The sequence below is a fragment of the Arachis ipaensis genome, chromosome B1 (genome assembly GCF_059453495.1).
Source record: "Arachis ipaensis isolate K30076 ecotype BB chromosome B1, ASM5945349v1, whole genome shotgun sequence".
NCBI classification, from domain to species: Eukaryota; Viridiplantae; Streptophyta; class Magnoliopsida; order Fabales; family Fabaceae; genus Arachis; species Arachis ipaensis.
Window position 1 is genome coordinate 57,308,362 of NC_142436.1, and position 22,235 is coordinate 57,330,596.

General features: G+C 39.8%; 1 protein-coding gene and 2 non-coding genes across 3 annotated transcripts; 1 reads left to right on the forward strand and 2 right to left on the reverse strand.

Moving 5' to 3' along the window:
- Positions 1-293: 293 nt before the first annotated feature.
- On the reverse strand, positions 294-3,144 carry LOC148576678 (uncharacterized). Its single transcript, XM_088502770.1, has 6 exons — positions 3,070-3,144; positions 2,550-2,732; positions 1,519-1,621; positions 1,189-1,414; positions 481-574; positions 294-401 (listed from the first exon to the last, which is right to left on the reverse strand). Exons 1-6 carry the CDS (start codon positions 3,142-3,144, stop codon positions 294-296), a joined length of 789 nt encoding a protein of 262 aa, XP_088358896.1.
- Positions 3,145-7,268: 4,124 nt separating this feature from the next.
- On the reverse strand, positions 7,269-7,375 carry LOC148576679 (small nucleolar RNA R71). Its single transcript, XR_015903675.1, has one exon. It is a non-coding gene; the product is annotated as a small nucleolar RNA R71 (small nucleolar RNA).
- Positions 7,376-21,506: 14,131 nt separating this feature from the next.
- On the forward strand, positions 21,507-21,614 carry LOC148576680 (small nucleolar RNA R71). Its single transcript, XR_015903228.1, has one exon. It is a non-coding gene; the product is annotated as a small nucleolar RNA R71 (small nucleolar RNA).
- Positions 21,615-22,235: the final 621 nt, after the last annotated feature.

Genomic DNA, 22,235 nt, shown 5'->3' on the forward strand with positions numbered 1-22,235 from the left:
GTATATATTTGTTGGAACTGTCTGGGCTACTGTTTTGAATGAATCTAGGTTCACAGTGTATGGATTCAATGTATTTATCAAACATCAAGAGCCCCAAAAATACAAATGAACCGAAAAAGTGTATATATCACTATTCAATTTCAGAAACACCTAAACTATTTAACATAACACAATTGCAGAAAGTTAATTTGAAAAAAAAAGTGGTTATTCAATAAAACATAACATGAATCGAAATTAACCCTCCTAGAACTTAAATGAACCGAAATTTGGTCATACATGAATCGAAATTTATATTAATAAAAACTAAAACTTCTATAATCCTCTCTGGGATAATTCATATCATGTGCATCATAAATGCTGGAGCTTGACTGAATCATTGATCCACCATCTAAAAGGTTCAACTGCAAAAAAGAAAATAAATCATATATTAGCAAAATGCACAAATGAATTTTTTCCTAATCAAAAGCAAATCAATGTTACCTCGCTTAGAGTTGGCTTTTTCTTTTTCTTTGTTGCATTTGCAATCTTTTTTTCCATATTTGGTCCCAATCCGTTCTTGGGACGGCCTCCTATTCTAACACATAGGGCCTTTAAAGGTTGTTAACATCACTCAACGTCACGTCTTCGTGAGATAACTAACTTTTACCTTTACTTTTCGCTTGATATTCTTGCATCTCTGCCATGACATTATCAAAAGCGTGGTGCAAAATTCTAGTAAACTCCTCAGATTCTGCCACAAATTCACAAATATTATGGGACTGAAACACCAAATCGTTGAATCTCTTTCTTCTTGGCTCCAATAGAGTCTCGTCTTGACTGCTCTTGATATGTGTGTGCCTCCTCTTTATGTTTTTACTCCAGTGTTTCAATATATATTTTGGTGCCACTTTATCTACTCGCTCAACGCTTAAGACACTTAGAGAATGACGGCACAATATATCCCTTGACTCAAATAGCAAGCACTGGCACTTTACTTCTCGTGATATTGCGTCATAAGTAACAAAAAACTTGTTGAATGTGGAGTTAGAAACCTCATCTACAACTTCGTATGTCATAAAACCTAGAATGGAATGCATTGATCTTGTGATGAAATTCACCTTTCCTCTGAATTGTGCTTGAACTTTCCTAAACTTCTCGTTAATATACACGTGCTAAAATTGAGCTTCTATTGCTGATTTTGTTGCACACGATATCACGGTGTGAAAATCTCCAGCATCAAATTCTCTCTCTATTTGCTCTCTTCTTGCTAGGCAATTATTGTATTGCTTCACAAATTGAATTAAGGAGCTATTGCGTGTGATAAACTTGTTAAAAAATATATGCATGCTCTCGCTCCTTTGTGTGCTTCTCATCCCAGACCAAAAGTGGTGATCCAGATAAACTGGAATCCATAAATGGCGATCTTCAAATAGCTCTGCAGAATGAACTGAAAACGGATGCAAAAATGAACCGAGCATTATACTCGTTTTCACCGAAAAAGTAACAGCATCAAATAATTCGAATTAAAACCTCGGTTACCTGAAAGCCACTTATTGCCTCCAACACCATACTTTGTGACAAAATCATTCCAATTTCTATCGAATGCATCTTTTGTAAACGAGTTCCAAATGACATGGCTCATCTCTTGTTCAAATTCTTCATGTGGCTTGTACCCGTTTAATTTGCTTGGGATCTTCTTCATGATATGCCAAAAGCACCACTGGTGAATTGTTGTTGTCATACACATCTCAATAATTGTTTGTATCGATGCGCATTGTTTGGTAAGAATCCTTTTTGGTGCCTTTCCCTCCCATGCAACGAAGCCAGCATTCGAATAGTCATTTGAATGATTAGATGTCCTTATTTTTCATCAAAGCGCATCCGAGAAGTGTCGACTGACCGTGGTGATTCACACCCACAAAAGAACCAAAAACCTGATTATACCAGTAAAAATGGACACTCGCAACAGTTATGAACTGAAATGTGTTGGCTTTGTGAACCTAAAACTATATCACAGTGAACTGAATACCTGTTTGTGTTGTAAGTTGTATGAAATGAAACAACATTCTCCAAAATACTTGTATGCAGCTCTGCTTCTTGCATCGGCCCAAAATGCATTTTTGATGGAGTGATCACCTTCAAGGTTAATCTCGAAAAAGAAATTTTGATTCTTCTCTTTCATTCTTAATAAGTACTTGCCAAATTCTTTGGCATCGTCTTGTTCAGAAACATTCCATGCTTTCCTTGTAATATAATTCCTCACATCTTTTTCGATAAAACTTAGTTCGCGATGATTGCCCACTACTGCTATGAATAACTGATATGTTTTACTCAGTCTGATTCCGGCTTCATTGTTATTTTCAATGGTGCGACGCACAAACATGCTTATCTCCCTGTATTGTTTGAGCATCTCTGCTCGATCTAGACAGCAAGGGTATGAATGATTGAGAACAACTTTTGAAATTATCCAAAGACTGACGTCCTTCAATATATGTACATAAATCCTGGCTGGACAGTTTATTGGAGCTGAGGGGTTTGTGTTCAGAGTTGGAGATATCTTGGATTTTTACTCCCTCTCTATTACATGTAATTAATTGATTCTTAATCTCATCTCCCTTCTGAGTCGGGTTTCTTATTTCGGTAGAAAAATCGACAAGTTTGGAATAATCTTTGTAGAACTTTCCAGCTTCTTCCAGTGTCTTGAAAGTCATCCCAACCTTTGGGACAAATTGTTCATCCACAACACACCTGGACTGTAAAATGAACTGAAAATATTATTAAATTAAAATCATTGTATTATACCAAATGAACCAAACATTTATCCATTATATCAATTCGAATTTAGCAACACCTACGTCTAGAATGAACCGAAAATATTATCAAAGCGAAACCATTGTATAATACTAAATGAACCAAAAATTGTGCATTATATAAAAATTAAAATTCAGAACACCTGCGTCTTGAATGAAATGAGAAATACCATCACAAAACCAATGTACAATTCTAAATGAACATAAAATTGTGTTCATAAATAACTGGATTTAGTGATTGTATTCCATTCAATTCAGTTCAAAATTGAATAATCCAAACCTCGTCTGCTTGATTCGATTCAAAAGAATAATTAAAATTTCTCTCATTCAACTGATTTGAAGTTGAATCATTCATTGTTTTGATATGTGATACACGGAATTGTGATCACACTTTTCACAACTCCGGTACAACTAACCAGCAAGTGCACTGGGTCGTCCAAGTAATAAAACCTTACACGAGTAAGGGTCGATCCCACGGAGATTACCGGTTTGATGTAAGCTATGGTCATCCTGTAAATCTTAGTCAAGCGGATTCAATTGGTTATGAGTTTTGATAATTGAAAGATAAATAAAACGTAAATTAAAATAAAGATACTTATGTAATTCATTGGTGAGAATTTCAGATAAGCGTTTGGAGATGCTTTGTTGCTTCTGAACTTCTGCTTTCCTATTGTCTTCATCCAATCATGCATGCTCCCTTCCATGGCAAGCTGTATGTTGGTGGATCACCATTGTCAATGGCTACCATCTGTTCTCTCAGTGAAAATGGTCCAAGCACGGTTTCTGTGTGGCTAATCAACTGTCGGATCTCTCATCTCGGATGAAAAATACCAGGCACAGCTACCGCACGGCTAATCACGGGTCACCCCTTCACTCTGACTTAACTGAATTAAGTACAAGAGTATATCTTGGAGAAGAAGTAAGCATGAACTGAAAGAGAAATAATAGTACTTGCATTAATTCATGAAGAACAGCAGAGCTCTGGACCTTAATCTATGAGGTATAGAAACTCCACCGTTGAAAAATACATAAGAGAAAATAGCCTAGGCATGGCCGTGAGAAAGATGATAAAGATGCGAATACAATAGGAAATACTAGTATTTATACTAAACTAGTTACTAAGGATTACAGAAATTGAGTAACTAAGTGCAGATAGTGCAGAAATCCACTTCCAGGGCCCCACTTGGTGTGTGCTTGGGTTGAGCATTGAGCTTTACACGTGCATAGGCCTTTTCTAGAGTTAAACGCCAGCTTGGATGCTAGTTTGGGTGTTAAACTCCAGTTCTGGTGCCAATTCCGACGTTTTACGCCAGAAAAAGGGTCTCTGGCTGGCGTTGAACACCAGTTTGGGCCATCAAATCTCGAGAAATGTGATGCCAGGGCATTTTGGCCAGTTTCACTGACCTTTTCTTTATGGTTTCAGGGTAGTTTCATGCACTTTCTTCGGAAATAAGCATGTTTTGGGTAAATAATCATTTACATCTTGATTCAAGCAAACATTGTGAATTTTATATGATTTCATGAGAATTATGCATGAATTGAATGATAAATTGAATGATGCATGATCTCATGGGTTAGAACCTAGCTTTGATGCACTTTATTTGCTTGATTTCAGGACAAAGGAAGCAAGGAAGATGCCACGTTAATAGCCACGTTAGTCCAACTAACGTGACCATTAACGTGGAAAGGAGGCTAGCTTACAACGTTAACGAGAAAAATGAACACTAATAACGCTTTCGTGAGCCATCATAGCCCACGTTAGTGTCCATGTTAACTACGTTAACGTGGAAGCTAATGTGGAAGAAAAGTAAAGCTCCAACGTTAGTGGTAAAAGTGAATGCCACTAACGTTGGGGAGAAGGGCACACTTAGCCACGTTAAGAGTCACGTTAACTACATTAACGTGAAATCTAATGTGGGAGAAGCAATGAAAAGCCAACGTTAGTGATACTCACCTTTGTCACTAACGTTGGACTAAGCCTCTATTAGCCACATTAGTTGCCACGTTAATTGCATTAACGTGGAAGCTAACGTGGAGGAAAGGAATGATGAGCCAACGTTAGTGACACTCACCTTTGTCACTAACAGTGGAGATGGCTATCACTACCACGTTAGAAGTCACGTAACATGAACTCTAACCTGGGAAGGAAGGTGTTTGGAGCGTTAGTGACAAAGGTAAGTGTCACTAACGCTCTCGAAGTTGAGGCATACCCACGTTAAGAGTCACATTAGCTACACTAATGTGAACTCTAACGTAGGGAAGAAGGGGCCAAGGGCAACATTATTGGCAAAGGTAAACGCCAATAATGCTCATGATGGATCAAGAGGCAACGTTAGTGGTCACGTTAGTGCCACTAACATTGAAGTTAACGTAACTCATCTTGGGCTAGGAACGTTAGTGCAAAAGGTGATTGTCACTAACGTTCTCGAACCCACATTTTCACTTAACGTTAATGCCACTAACGTCTTAGCCAAAGTCCATGCCTACTTCACACTTTCTCTGTAAGTAAAGCTGAGCCCACTAAAGATTCCAAACTGCTTCAACTCAAGATCCAAAGGCCCATATCCAAGACTTGAAGAGCCAACTGGAAGATCAAAAGAGTAGTATATATAGGGGTAGTTTTGAACTAGAAAGGAGCTTTTGGATTGAGAGGACTACTCTCTGTATAATTTTACTTTCTCTACAACTTCTAGTTTTACTTCAGAATGTACTCTCCATCTTTGCTTTCCATTCCCAGATCCATGAACAACTAAACCCCTTTCATTGGGTTAGGGAGCTCTGTTGTAATTTGATGGATCAATAATAGTTTTCATTATTCTTCTTCTTTCTTTTCTCTTGATTTTACTTGAAAGCATTCAATCTTCATCCAATTGGATAGTTGTCTTGGGAAAGAAACTATTCATACTTGGATCTCTTCTGAACTTTGAAAGAGGAATGAAGAGATCATGCTAGAAATGCTTTCTCATGTTGGACCAAATTGGGGTTTGGGCGGATATGGTGACATATAATTCTCCCAATACTTTGATTTGGAAATACATGTGGTATAATCAGTGACCGCACTTCATCTCTTCTCATGAGCAATTAGACCAAGGAATTGGTTATTGATCAAGATTTGAGAGATTGAGTTACCAAGGAATTGGAATTCAATCACTTAAGATTGCCAAGGAGATCAATGAATGCATTGATTGAGGAAGAGATGAGAATGAACTTGATCCGGAGAATGCAACATCTTTTAAGCCCAATGAATTCCCCATTTTTGATCTTACCCATTCTCTTTATTTTCTGTCATTTACTTTCATGCTAAATTCCCCATTCCCCATTTAAGATTCTGCAATTTACTTTCCGTCATTTATATTCAGCTCTTTATTTCCAGCATTTACATTTTCTGCCATTTACTTTCCCGCCATTTAATTTTCTGCAATTCTCATATCAAATTCTGCTTAGCTCAACTAGAACATTCCTCCAATTAAAGTTGCTTGACCAAACAATCCCTGTGGGATTCGACCTCACTCTATTGTGAGTTTTTACTTGACGACAATTTCGTATACTTGCCGAATGTAAATTTGTTGAGAGACAAGTTTCCGTGCATCAAGTTTATGGCGCCGTTGCCGGGGATTGATTTTGTATCAACAATGATTAAATTGGTGGATAACTAGATTGAGCACTTTTCTTTTGTTTGATTTAATTCCATCTGAGTAATTTACTTTTAGTTTTAGTTATTTCCTTCCCTTTACCTCTAACCCATTTGTGGTGCTATCTGCATATCATTTTTTTTACTATTTCGTCCACTGACCCACTAACTGTTTGATATATTGCATCACTCACACTAACAGCATTTCTGCAAAAAATACTGTCTGCATCTACCCTTCTTGCTTTTGCCTTGTTTGTTGTATGATAGGTAGAAGAAGCGGGGCTTCAACTTCCTTTGATTCTGAACCTGAGAGGACCTTCTTTAGATTAAGGAGGGAAGCAAGAGGGAAGATAGTAGTTGGTGCTGAGGAAGAGGAAGAGTACTTTGAACTAGACATAGATGAGAATATGGAGAACCATCTTGAAGAAGAGGCTCACAACCATGGCAGAGAAGGTCCAGCGCATCATGCTGGGTAAGAGAGAAGAGTTCTAGGATCCTACATCAATCTAAACCTAGGAAACTGTGGAAGTAGCATTCAAAAGCCAACCATACATGCCAACAACTTTGAACTAAAGCCACAGCTCATCACCGTTGTTCAGAACAATTGTTCATTCAGAGGAAGTGTTCAAGAAGATCCCAGTCAACATCTAACTACCTTTCTGAGGATATGTGACACTGTAAAGTCTAATGGTGTTCATCCTGACACCTACAGACTACTTCTATTTCCCTTCTCACTCAAGGACAAGGCATCTAAATGGATGGAATGCTTCCCGAAGGAGAGCTTAACAACCTGGGAAGATGTGGTAAACAAATTCTTGGCGAGATTCTATCCTCCTCAAAGAATCAACAAGTTGAGAGCTGAGGTTCAAACTTTCAAGCAGCAAGATGGTGAGACTCTATATGAAGCATGGGAGAGATTCAAAGACTTGACAAGAAGATGCCCGCCAGATATGTTCAATGAATGGGTGCAGCTGCACATTTTCTATGAAGGTCTTTCTTATGAATCAAAGAAGGCAGTAGACCACTCATCTGGGGGATCTCTGAACAAGAAGAAGACCATTGAAGAAGCCATAGATGTCATTGAGACTGTAGCTGAGAATGACTACTTCTATGCTTCTGAAAGAGGCAACACTAGAGGAGTGATGGAGCTAAACAATGTGGATGTACTGCTAGCTCAAAACAAGATGATTACCAAGATATTGGCTGACCTCACCAAGAAGATGGAGAGGAATCAAGTAGCAGCAATCACCACTTCAGCAACAACTCAAGAAGGAGTGAATGAAGAAGCAGAGGGTAGTCAGGAGCAAGCCAACTACATTGGAAATTCACCTAGGCAGAACCATGACCCATACTCCAAAACGTATAATCCTGGCTGGAGGAACCACCCAAACTTTGGGTGGGGAAATCAACAAGACCAAGGCCAAGATCAGAGACGGTACAACCCCAATAACAATGCAGCTCACCAACATCCCACACAGAGATCATATCAGCACTCACCTAACAACACATCTCAACATCCATACCAAAGCCAAAATGGTCCTTCTCATCCCTCCAATCTCAACTCTCCATCATCGGAAGAAAGACTATCAAGGATTGAGACTCTACTTGAAGGCATATGTAAGGAAATCCAAGATAACAAGGTGTTCAAGGAGGAGGTGCGAGCCAATATCAAAAACCAGGGAGACACCATCAAGAGGTTGGAGTTTCAAGTGGGATACATCTCTGAGAAGATTCCCAAACCTACTGATAGCTTCCCAAGTGACACAGAGAAGAACCCGAGAGGTGAAGCAAAGAAGGTCAGATGGGAAGATTGCAAGATGGTCACTATAAGTGATAAGGGTACTGAGGAAGATCTAAACAAACATTTAAAACAACCTGGAAATACCTCAGTAGAGACACAAGAAGAGGATCACCAAGAAACCACACTTACACAGAAGGAGCTGCTGAAACTCTATGCACCTTTTTCCCCAAAGACTCAAGGGTGGTGTAGAAAAAAGAATATAATCAAAGTTCCTTGATATGTTTGCATCTCTCCATGTAAACGTACCATTCATCAAGGCTCTCCAACAAATGCCCTCATACATTAAGTATATGAAAGAGCTGTTGACCAGGAAAAGCTCACTCAAAGGAGGGCAAACAATAGTGATGAACAAGGAGTGCAGTGCTCTCATTCAACCAGAGTTGCCTACAAAAAGGAGGGACCCAGGGAGTTTTCACATCCCCTGTGCCATAGGAGAAACAATGTTTGACAAAGGACTCTGTGATCTGGGAGCAAGCATCAACTTAATGCCTTTATCTCTCATGAAGAAGCTACAGATCAATGAGCTAATACCTACAGACGTAGTCATCAGGCTGGCTGACAAAACTTAAAAACAAGCAGTGGGAGTGGTTGAAAACGTGTTGGTAAAGGTTGGGAACTACTTCCTTCCTACAGACTTTGTCATATTGGAAATGGAAGAAAGTCACATCCACCCAATCATATTGGGAAGACCGTTCCTAGCTACAGCCAGAGCGCTCATAGATGTGAAGCGAGGAGAGCTAATACTGAGGATACATGATGAACAACTCGCATTCAATGTCTTCAAACCCTCACAAGAGGGCGATCAGGAAAACAAGGAACCAAGGAAAGAGCACAACAAAGCACTGGTGGAAGAAACAAGTATTGAAGCATAGGGAATTCCCTTGGTTAATGAATAAGACAGTCAGCAATTACCACAACTAAAGAAAACTCAAGTGGAGCCAAAACCACCAGAATCATATGAGACCAGTAACAAAGTCTCCCTAGGAAAAGAGACCATAAAGAGCAGGGCAACAGCAAAAGAAACAAAGAAGAAGGCACCAAGGAGATGGAGGAACAAGAAGATCCCTACAGAGGATTTCTCTCCAGGGGATAAAGTGATCTCAGCCTACTTCCTAGACATCCCACTTCATCTTCCCACCATCCCATCTCAGTTACCTAAGGTTTTCACCATCAACAAAGTTCTCTCCCTAGAACATGTGGAGATCCTTGATGAAGCCAATGGATATAGGTTTACTACAAGAGGGGAAGATCTGAAGCATTACCAACCACCTTGACAAAGGCAGAACGTCAAGCTAGTGACGCTAAAGAAGCGCTTCATGGGAGGCAACCCATGTTTTACATGCTTTTAAAGTAGTTAATAAAGCAAGGTTCATGAATTTCAAATCAACTTTGACATGCACTTGAATGAATCCTTTTATGCAACATATAGTGAAGAACAAGTTTGGTGTTCAAGGCACACTAAGAGAACATAAATGTAACTCCTATCATGTCACTCTTAGAGCCTTGAACAAGTCATTTACACCACATAGCCCCAAACTAAGTTTGGTGTTACCAATGTTGCATACATGGATATTTGGCTGGTTAGTTGGTTTGCACTCATGAATAGCACTTAGTAATTAGAAACAAAAATCTTTAAAAAGTAGTTACCCCACTTTTTAAATTTTGCCGCCACTCTCCACAATTTTATTAATCATATTTCTTTTATTTTGTAGGAAAATTGATGGGACAATTGAAGGAGCGTTCGGCCACCACAAAAAGAGAGGACTATGCATGTGTATTCAAGGGGATTGCATTGGGAAACATTGCCATGCAACATTGGAAGAGTGACACGCTTGGAACTCGAACCAACCACCCTTCATAAAAGTGATGATCCTTGTGCCCATCCCATGCTAAACCCCATCCGTTCATCATACACCCACTCCATCAATCCACACCTTTCATTCACTCACCACTTCTCTATATAAGTGGTTCTTATTCCATACCCTTCCATATTCCAAATTCTCATTCTTTGTACTTCTAACTCTCGGAACCCAATACCTCTTACCCCATCAAAAACACTCTCACTCACTCCCTTCACTACACCCCACCGTAACCGGCCGAATCCCATCATTAACCAATAATTCTCAACACATTCACATCTCAAAAGTCACTTATGGCATCATCAAGCTCCAAGAGGCAAAAGAGGAAGGAACCGGTGGAGAGCATCCCTTTCGATGAAGGGAGATTCAAAACTGCATTCCATGAACTCCAATTTGAACGGATAAAGCTCAAAAAGATATTGCCTGGGTTAACATTCCAGTTCAACGAGGATGAGTGCCCACAGATTTGAAAGAAGATTGAACAAAGGGGTTGGCAAAGGCTCACGAACCCAGAAGTAAAGATAAATGCAAACCTCATCAAAGAGTTCTATGCAAATGTGGTCAAAGAAGACAAAACCAAGGCCCCCACCTTCAAAAGTTATGTGAGAGGAACAGAGGTGGACTTCAGCTCTAATGCCATAACAAGGACTCTTCAGCTGAAATCACCACATTTTGATGAGCCCAGTTATCATGTAAGGATAAGTAATGGCCCCAAGAATGATAAACTTGAAGAAATTGTGAACGATATGTGTGTTATAGGATCTGACTGGGAAAGGTATTCGAATAGGAGACCCAGGTTCATCAGGAGAGAAGACCTCATCCCAGAAGCCAAGGGATGGTTTGAGCTCGTGAGGAGATCTATCCTCCCCGCTGCAAACAATTCGGAGGTTAACACTACTCGAGCTACTATAGTACATTGCTTAATAAAGGGTGGAGGCATCAATGTGCACGAGATTATAGCTGAGGGAATTCAAGAGTCAGCCGAGAAGAATGATCCAGGTGCTAGACTTTGCTACCCCAGCACCATCCTTAGACTGTGTACGAAAGCCAAGGTAGTCTTCGAGGACAGCAATCCAAGTTAGGTGAACCCTGGAAGGTCAGTCATGCTATAGTGAATAACTTATGTGGCACCCGCCCAACAATAAAGAAGGCCTCAAATAGGGAAAAGAACAACACAAGAGGGACCTCATCGAGAAGAATCTCATCAAGAAGAATACCAGCAAGAAGAGTACTATGATCCAACCAACATCAACTTGAATCACATTCACGGAGCCATTGAGGAGCTAGCAAGGAGTTATATGGAGGGACAAGAACAACAACTGCACATTCAAGCCCAAAGGATAGATCGTCAAGAAGAACTGCTTTCTAATTGGATAAATCAACAAGGGAAGTTGCAGAAACAGCAAATGGAACATTACTCCCAGCTCACTCAAGCCATAAATCAAGTGACTAAAAGGCAAGAGCATCAAGACAAACGCCTTCAAGAACTCAACCAACGACAGCTAGCTCAGACGAAGGCATTCAATGAGTTCAGCGTACTGAATGAAGGACGGCAACTACATAGGGAGGAGTTCAACATAAACACTCAAGCCAAGTTGAACTATATGTCTGGTCATATGCATAATCTGCATTCTACAATCCCTACGTATGATGAAGTCCAAAAAGAGCTAACAGAACAAGAGAAAAGGAAGGTGAAACAGCAGAAGAAAACATTGAAAAAGAAGATGGAAGATGCTGGCTTCTGGAAAAAGTTGATTGGAAAAAGCAAGGGAAGTGGGAGTTCAAGCACTCAAGAAAAACACAAAGAGGACAAACAAGAGGGAGGGCATGAGCAATCCCATGAGTAAAAGGTGGTGGAGTTCCCTTATTGTCCCATCTTTTTCAAGTTTTAAATAAGGAAAATCATGTATGAAATAGAACATGCTTCCATGGTAGTTTAGGATTTTCAATTCTATCTTTAGTATTTTCCTTGCTTTTTTCATATGTGTTCTGGTTCAAGTTACCTGTTTTCATTTGCATCATGCTTATTGTATGTTTGTCCTTTTAAACTAAATAAAAAGAGATGGTATGAAAGACCAGAGTGATGTTCAAGTTGTGGAGTAGGTCCTTAAATTTATGGTGTAGTAATCACTTAGCTAAGTTGGTTCACCAACAAGGTAGGAAGGCAACTATCTGTCCTGAATCATATGCTTAAAACACACCCCATGAGACTAGCTAAATAACAAGATCCTAATAAGAAAAAGGAAAAGAACAATAAGAGTTGAAAGAGAAAGAAAAGTAATAAGAAATAAGGCTAGGCACCAAGGGCTTGAATCTTGAGGGATATGTCTGTAGTGCTCTTGTACCAAGGATCTGCTTGGATGAATAAGTTCTTATGAGTGCTTCATCACTTGGTAACTTGGGTTAACTAACCCGGGATTATCAACTGAAAATCCACTATCAAGAGCAACCTTGCTACAGAACATTTAGTAACCCAAAGAGGTGCTGGACACCAAGGCCTCAAGGAAAGAAAATAACAAACCATGTGCCTGTGGTGTGTATGTATGGGGGAGAGAGACTTGAGGGAGTAAGTCCTTAGGGGTGTTTCAACACCTAGCACCTTGAACCAACTGGTTTGGGAGTGTTGGCTGAAAGCTTATCTTAAAGAGCCGCCCCCCTCACAGAACACTTAGCCTAAGGATGCAATAAATCGTGGAAAGACAAAGGGATCAATAAATAAAAGTCTCAAAGGGTGCAATCAAGTGAGTATTCCAGGGCATGATAAAGGTCTGAAAGCCAATAAAGGAATGAACCTAAGTTGCTATGCATAAAACCCCATAAAACCAAGGACATGACTTCCACAATAATGATTCATTTCTCTTGTCATTTCATTCATCATTCTCTTGTTCCAGTACTTGCTTAGGGATAAGCAAGCTTTAAGTTTGATGTTGTGATGCCAGGGCATTTTGGCCAGTTTCACTGACCTTTTCTTTATGGTTTTAGGGTAGTTTCATGCACTTTCTTAGGAAATAAGCAAGTTTTGGGTAAATAATCATTTACATCTTGATTCAAGCAAACATTGTGAATTTTATATGATTTCATGAGAATTATGCATGAATTGAATGATAAATTGAATGATGCATGATCTCATGGGTTAGAACCTAGCTTTGATGCACTTTATTTGCTTGATTTCAGGACAAAGGAAGCAAGGAAGATGCCACGTTAATAGCCACGTTAGTCCAACTAACGTGACCATTAACGTGGAAAGGAGGCTAGCTTACAACGTTAACGAGAAAAGTGAACACCAATAACACTTTCGTGAGCCATCATAGCCCACGTTAGTGTCCACGTTAACTACGATAAGGTGGAAGCTAACGTGGAAGAAAAGTAAAGCTCCAACGTTAGTGGTAAAAGTGAATGCCACTAATGTTGGGGAGAGGGGCACACTTAGCCACGTTAAGAGTCACGTTAACTACATTAACGTGAACTCTAACGTGGGAGAAGCAATGAAGAGCCAATGTTAGTGACACTCACCTTTGTCACTAATGTTGGACTAAGCCTCTATTAGCCACGTTAGTTGCCACGTTAATTGCATTAACGTGGAAGCTAACGTGGAGGAAAGGAATGATGAGCCAACGTTAGTGACACTCACCTTTATCACTAACGTTGGAGATGGCTATCACTACCACGTTAGAAGTCACGTAACGTGAACTCAAACGTGGGAAGAAAGGTGTTTGGAGCGTTAGTGACAAAGGTAAGTGTCACTAACGCTCTCGAAGTTGAGGCATACCCACGTTAAGAGTCACGTTAGCTACACTAACGTGAACTTTAACGTAGGGAAGAAGGGGCCAAGGGCAACGTTATTGGCAAAGGTAAACGCCAATAACGCTCGCGATGGATCAAGAGGCAACGTTAGTGGTCACGTTAGTGCCACTAACGTTGAAGTTAACGTAACTCATCTTGGGCTAGGAACGTTAGTGCAAAAGGTGATTGTCACTAACGTTCTCGAACCCACATTTTCACTTAACGTTAACGCCACTAACGTCCTAGCCAAAGTCCATGCCTGCTTCACACTTTCTCTGCAAGTAAAGCTGAGCCCACTGAAGATTCCAAACTGCTTCAACTCAAGATCCAAAGGCCCATATCCAAGACTTGAAGAGCCAACTGGAAGATCAGAAGAGTAGTATATATAGGGGTAGTTTTGAACTAGAGATGAGCTTTTGGATTCAGAGGACTACTCTCTGTATAATTTTACTTTTTCTGCAACTTCTAGTTTTACTTCAGAATGTACTCTCCATCTTTGCTTTCCATTCCCAGAGCCATGAACAACTAAACCCCTTTCATTGGGTTAGGGAGCTCTGTTGTAATTTGATGGATCAATAATAGTTTTCATTATTCTACTTCTTTCTTTTCTCTTGATTTTACTTGAAAGCTTTCAATCTTCATCCAATTGGATAGTTGTCTTGGGAAGAAAACTATTCATACTTGGATCTCTTCTGAACCTTGGAAGAGGAATGAAGAGATCATGCTAGAAATGCTTTCTCATGTTGGGCCAAATTGGGGTTTGGGCGGATATGGTGACATATTATTCTCCCAATACTTTGATTTGGAAATACATGTGGTATAATCAGTGACCGCACCTCATCTCTTCTCATGAGCAATTAGACCAAGGAATTGGCTATTGATCAAGATTTGAGAGATTGAGTTACCAAGGAATTGGAATTCAATCACTTAAGATTGCCAAGGAGATCAATGAATGCATTGATTGAGGAAGAGATGAGAATGAACTTCATCTGGAGAATGCAACATCTCCTAAGCCCAATGAATTCCCCATTTCTGATCTTACCCATTCTCTTTAGTTTCTGCCATTTACTTTCATGCTAAATTCCCCATTCTCCATTTAAGATTCTGCAATTTACTTTCCGTCATTTATATTCAGCTCTTTATTTCCAGCATTTACATTTTCTGCCATTTACTTTCCCGCCATTTAATTTCCTGCAATTCTCATACCAAATTCTGCTTAACTCAACTAGAACATTCCTCCAATTAAAGTTTCTTGACCAATCAATCGCTGTGGAATTTGACCTCACTCTATTGTGAGTTTTTACTTGACGACAATTCGGTATACTTGCCGAAGGTAAATTTGTTGAGAGATTATTTTGCATGCATCAAAAAGTATAGACTATTATATATTGCTGGAAATCCCAAGATGTCTACTTTCGAACGCAATTGAGAGCACACCAATTGGGATTCTGGAGCTCCAGAAAATCCACTTCGAGTGCAGGAGGGTCAGAATCCAACAACATCTGCAGTTCTTTCTCAGCTTCTGAATCAGACTTTTGCTCAGATCCCTCAATTTCAGCCAGAAAATACCTGAAATTATAGAAAAATACACAAACTAATAGTAAAGTCCAGAAATGTGTTTTCTTCATAAAAACTAATAAAAATATAATAAAAAGTAACTAAAACATACTAAAAACTATGTAAAAATAATGCCAAAAAGCGTATAAATTATCCGCTCATCAATATGCTATTAAAATCTGAAAGTGAAGAAGAAATATAAAATTTGAAAATGAAGAAGATAAATACAATGTAGATCGAAGAAGAAAACAAAGAAGAATATGAAGAAGTTTAATACAATACAGTTTGAAGAAGAAAACGAAGAAGAATAGGAAGAATACAAAGTTTTATGCTATAGAAATCAGAGCATAACAGAACACAAGAGCTTTACGTTAAGGAATAGAAGATCTACGTTTAGATAGAAGAACGAAGAGAAGGTTTACATTGAGAAAGAGAAGCTCTACATTGAGGAAGAACCTTTACACTAATAAAGAGTGGGTGCGTGATCTAAAAAGAACTTGGTTAACTTGATTAGGGAAATTACATGGATCTGGAGCGTTATTGTATTTATTAATGTAGATTATGTAAACCCCGCTAAAATCGATAAATAAATAGTTAATAAATTGAATTTTAATTAGGAAAATTAAAAATGTAAAACTAATATCAAAATAGGATAGGTGGTGCACGAAATTGTGATTACACTTTAATTATGTAAAGTTTATGGCTCTTTCTTTCCCTGGCAATGGCGCCAAGAACATGGTGCCAATACCATGGTTCACAATTTCGATACAACTAACCAGCAAGTGCACTGGGTCGTCCAAGTAATACCTTACGTGAGTAAGGGTCGAATCCCACGGAGATTGTTGGTATGAAGCAAGCTATGGTCACCTTGTAAATCTCAGTCGGGCGGATTTAAACATGATATTTTATTAGATTCAAATAAACAATAAAAGGGATAGAGATACTTATGTAGATTCATTGGTAGGAATTTCAGATAAGCGAATGGAGATGCTTTTCGTTCCTCTGAACCTCTGCTTTCCTGCTATCTTCATCCAACCAGTCTTACTCCTTTCCATGGCTGGCTTTATGTGATACATCACCACTGTCAATGGCTACTTTCGGTCATCTCACGGGAAAATGATCCAATGCCCTGTCACGGCACGGCTAATCGTCTGGAGGCATCACCCTTGTCAATGGCTTCATCTTATCCTCTCAGTGAATAATCTGCTCACGCACCCTGTCACGGCACGGCTATTCATCTGTCGGTTCTCGATCATGCCGGAATAGGATTTACTATCCTTTTGCGTCTGTCACTAACGCCCTGCAATCGCGAGTTAGGAGCTCGTCACAGTCATTCAATCATTGAATCCTACTCGGAATACCACAGACAAGGTTTAGACCTTCCGGATTCTCTTGAATGCCGCCATCATTCTAGCTTACGCCACGAAGATTCTGGTTAGGAGATCTAAGAGATACTCATTCTAGCTTAATTCATGTAGAACGGAAGTGTTTGTCAGGCACGCGTTCATAGGGGAGATGGTGATGAGCGTCACACATAATCATCACCTTCATCACGTTCTTGGGTTCGAATGGATATCTTAGAAGCGGAATAAGAAGAATTGAATAGAAAATAGAAGTACTTTGCATTAATCTTTGAGGAACAGCAGAGCTCCACACCTTAATCTATGGAGTGTAGAAACTCTACCGTTGAAAATACATAAGTGAAAGGTCCAGGCATGGCCGTGTGGCCAGCCCCTCTGATCTAAGAACCAGGCGTCCAAAGATGTCAAATACAATAGTAAGAGGTCCTATTTATAATAAACTAGCTACTAGGGTTTACATGAGTAAGTAATTGATGTACAAATCCACTTCCGGGGCCCACTTGGTGCGTGCTTGGGCTTGGGCTTGAGTGTTACACGTGCAGAGGCCATTTGTGGAGTTGAACGCCAGTTTCTGTGCAAGTTTGGGCGTTCAACTCTGGTTTTGGATCCTTTTCTGGCGCTGGACGCCAGATTTGGGCAGAAGGCTGGCGTTGAACGCCAGTTTACGTCATCAATTATTGACCAAAGTATGGACTATTATATATTTCTGGAAAGCCCTGGATGGCTACTTTCCAACGCAATTGGAAGCGCGCCATTTCGAGTTCTGTAGCTCCAGAAAATCCACTTTGAGTGCAGGGAGGTCAGAATCCAACAGCATCAGCAGTCCTTTTTCAACCTCTGAATCTGATTTCTGCTCAAGTCCCTCAATTTCAGCCAGAAAATACCTGAAATCACAGAAAAACACACAAACTCATAGTAAAGTCCAGAAATGTGAATTTAACATAAAATCTATTAAAAACATCCCTAAAAGTAACTAGATTCTACTAAAAATATACTAAAAACAATGCCAAAAAGCGTATAAATTATCCGCTCATCACAACACCAAACTTAAATTGTTGCTTGTCCCCAAGCAACGGAAAATCAAAATAGGATAAAAAGAATAGAATATACTATAAATTCCAAACTATCAATGAAACAGAGCTTCAATCATATGAGCGGGACTTATAGCTTTTTGCCTCTTGAATAGTTTTGGCATCTCACTTTATCCATTGAGGTTCAGAATGATTGGCATCTATAGGAACTTCAGATTTCGAATAGTGTTATTGACTCTCTTAGTTCAGTATGATGATTCTTGAACACAGCTTCTTTATGAGTCTTGGCCGTAGCCCTAAGCACTTTGTTTTCCAGTATTACCACCGGATACATAAATGCCACAGACACATAATTGGGTGAACCTTTTCAGATTGTGACTCAGCTTTGCTAAAGTCCCCAATTAGAGGTGTCCAGGGTTCTTAAGCACACTCTTTTTTTGCTTTGGACCTTGACTTTAACCGCTCAGTCTCAAGTTTTCACTTGACACCTACACGCCACAAGCACATGGTTAGGGACAGCTTGGTTTAGCCGCTTAGACCAGGATTTTATTCCTTTAGGCCCTCCTATCCACTGATGCTCAAAGCCTTGGGATCCTTTTTATTTGCCCTTGCCTTTTGGTTTTAAGGGTTATTGGCTTTTTGCTCTTGCCTCTTGGTTTTAAGAGCTTTTGGCTTTTTCTGCTTGCTTTTTCTTTTTCTTTCTAATTTTTTTTTTCGCCTATATTTTTTTTCTATATATTTTTTTTTTCTGCAAGCTTTGTTCTTTGCTGCTTTTTCTTGCTTCAAGAATCATTTTTATGATTTTTCAGATTATCAAATAACATGTCTCCTAGTCATCATTCTTTCAAGATCCAACATATTTAACATTCTTAAACAACAACTTCAAAAGACATATGCACTGTTCAAGCATACATTCAGAAAACAAGAAGCATTGTCACCACATCAATATAATTAAACTAAGTTCAAGGATAAATTCAAAACTCATGTACTTCTTGTTCTTTTGAATTAAAACAGTTTTTTTTTTTTTAAGAGAGGTGATGGATTCATAGGACATTTATAACTTTAAGACATAGTTACTACTACTAATGATCATGTAATGAAGACACAAACATAGATAAGCACATAACATAGAAAGCGAAAAACAGAGAAAGTAAGAACAAGGAATGAGTCCACCTTAGTGATGTCCTTGAGCTCTTCTATGTCTCTTCCTTGCCTTGGCTGCTCCTCCTTCATTGCTTTTAGATCTTCTCTGATTTCATGAAGGATGATGGAGTGCTCTTGATGTTCCACCCTTAGTTGCTTCCAATAATTGTGTGGAGAAAAATGTATCCCCTGAGGTATCTCAGGGATCTCTTGATTTGCAGTCAAATGTTCTACCACTGAGCTATAGATCCTTTACATAATTGTTTTACCACACCAAACTTAGAATGTTGCTCGCCCTCGAGCAAAAGAAGAAGGGATAGATGAAGAAGAAGATGTGGAAATAAAAACTAGGATTATGAGGAGGTAAGGTGGGGATCCTGTGGGGTCCACAGATCCTGAGATGATTCTGTGGTGTCCACAGATCCTGAGGTGTCAAGGCATTTACATCCCTGTACCAATTTAGGCATGCAAAATGCCCTTGCACACAACTCTGGGCGTTCAGCGCCAGGTTGGTGCCCATTTTGGGCGTTCAACGCCCCCTTTGCTGCCATTTCTGGCGTTGAACGCCAGAACCATGCTTGTTCTGGGCGTTCAGCGCCAGGATGCTCCCATTCTGGGCGTTCAGCGCCAGAACTATGCTCTGTTCTGGCGTTTGAACGCCAGACAGATGCTCCTCCAGGGTGTGATTTTTCTTCTGCTGTTTTTGATTCCGTTTTCAATTTTTATTTTTATTTTGTGACTCCACATGATCATGAACCTAAGAAAACATGAAAAACAATAAAAATAAGAATTAGATAAACATTGGGTTGCCTCCCAACAAGCGCTTCTTTAATGTCAATAGCTTGACAGTGGGTTCTCATGGAGCCTCACAGATGTGCAGAGCTTTGTTGAAACTCTCCAACACCAAACTTAGAGTTTGGATATGGGAGTTCAACACCAAACTTAGAGTTTGGTTGTGGCCTCCCAACACCAAACTTAGAGTTTGACTGTGGGGGCTCTAGTTGACTCTGCTTGGAGAGAAGCTTTTCCTGCTTCCTCTCTATGGTTGCAGAGGGGGATCCTTGAGTTTTGAATACAAGGGAGTTCTCATTCCATTGAAGGAATATTTCACCTCTGTCAACATCAATCACAGCTCTTGCTGTGGCCAGGAAAGGTCTTCCTAGGATGATGGATTCATCCTCTTCCTTTCCAGTATCCAGGACTATGAAATCAGTAGGTATGTAAAGGCCCTCAACCTTTACTAATACATCTTCTACTTGTCCATAAGCCTGTTTTCTTGAGCTGCTGACATCTCTAGTAAGATTTTAGCAGCTTGCACCCCATAGATTCCCAGTTTCTCTATTACAGAGAGGGGCATGAGGTTTATTCCTGAACCAAGGTCACACAGAGCCTTAAAGATCATGGTGCCTATGGTACAGGATATTATGAACTTTTCAGGATCCTGTCTCTTCTGAGGCAATGTCAGTTGATCCAGATCACTTAGTTCATTGATGAACAAGGGAGGTTCAACTTCCCAAGCATCAATGCCAAATAATTTGGCATTCAGCTTCATGATTGCACCAAGAAACTTGGCAGTTTGCTCTTCAGTAACATCCTCATTCTCTTCAGAAGTGGAATACTCATCAGAGCTCATGAAGGGCATAAGGAGGTTCAATGGAATCTCTATGGTCTCTAGATGAGCCTCAGAGTCCTTTGGTTCCCCAGAGGGAAGCTCCTTATTGATCACTGGACGTCCCTAGAGGTTTTCCTCCTTGGGATTCACGTCCTCTCCTCTCCTCATAGGTTCGGCCATGGCGCTTATGTCAATGGCCTTGCACTCTCCTTTTGGATTCTCTTCTGTATTGCTTGGGAGAGTACTAGGAGGGATTTCAGTGATCCTTTTACTCAGCTGGCCCACTTGTGCTTCCAAATTTCTAATGGAAGACCTTGTTTCATTCATGAAACTTACAGTGGCCTTAGATAGATCAGAGACTAGATTTGCTAAATTAGAAGCATTTTATTCAGAGTTCTCTGTCTGTTGCTGAGTTGATGATGGAAAAGGCTTGCTATTGCTAAACCTGTTTCTTCCACCATTATTAAAGCCTTGTTGGGGCTTTTGATCCTTCCATGAGAAATTTGGATGATTTCTCCATGATGAGTTATAGGTGTTTCTATAAGGTTCACCTAAGTAATTTACCTCTGCTATTGCAGGGTTCTCAGGATCATAGGCTTCTTCTTCAGAAGATGCCTCTTGAGTACTATTGGATGCAGCTTGCATTCCATGCAGACTCTGAGAGATCATATTGACTTGCTGAGTCAATATTTTATTCTGAGCCAATATGGCATTCAGAGTATCAACTTCAAGAACTCCCTTCTTCATAGGCGTCCCATTACTCACAGGATTCCTTTCAGAAGTGTACATGAACTGGTTATTAGCAACCATGTCAATGAGTTCTTGAGCTTCTGCAGGCATTTTCTTTAGGTGAATGGATCCACCTGCAGAAGTGTCCAATGACATCTTAGATAACTCAGACAGACCATCATAGAATATATCTAGGATGGTCCATTCTGAAAGCATGTCAGAAGGACACTTTTTGGTCAACTGTTTGTATCTTTCCCAAGCTTCATAGAGGGATTCACCTTCTTTCTGTCTGAAGGTTTGAACATCAGCTCTAAGCTTGCTCAGCTTTTGAGGAGGAAAGTACTTGGCTAAGAAAGCCGTGACCAGCTTATCCCAAGAGTTCAGGCTGTCTTTAGGTTGAGAATCCAACCATAATCTAGCTCTGTCTCTTACAGCAAAAGGGAAAAGCATGAGCCTGTAGACTTCAGGATCTATTCCATTAGTCTTAACAGTATCACATATCTGCAAGAATTCAGTTAAGAACTGAAAAGGATCTTCAGATGGAAGTCCATGAAACTTGCAGTTCTGCTGCATCAGAGAAACTAATTGAGGTTTAAGCTCAAAGTTGTTTGCTCCAATGGCAGGAATGGAGATGCTTCTTCCATGTAAATTGGAATTAGGTGCAGTAAAGTCACCAAGCATTCTCCTTGCATTGTTGTTGGGTTCGGCTGCCATCTCCTTTACTTGTTCGAAATTTTCAATCAAGTTGTCTCTGGATTGTTGTAGTTTAGCTTCTCTTAATTTTCTCTTCAGTGTCCTTTCAGGTTCTGGATCAGCTTCAACAAGAATGCCTTTTTCTTTGTCCCTGCTCATAAGAAAGAGGAGAACAAAAGAAAAGAAGAGGAGTCCTCTATGTCACAGTAAAAAGGATCCTTATTGTTAGTAGAAGAAAAGAAGAAG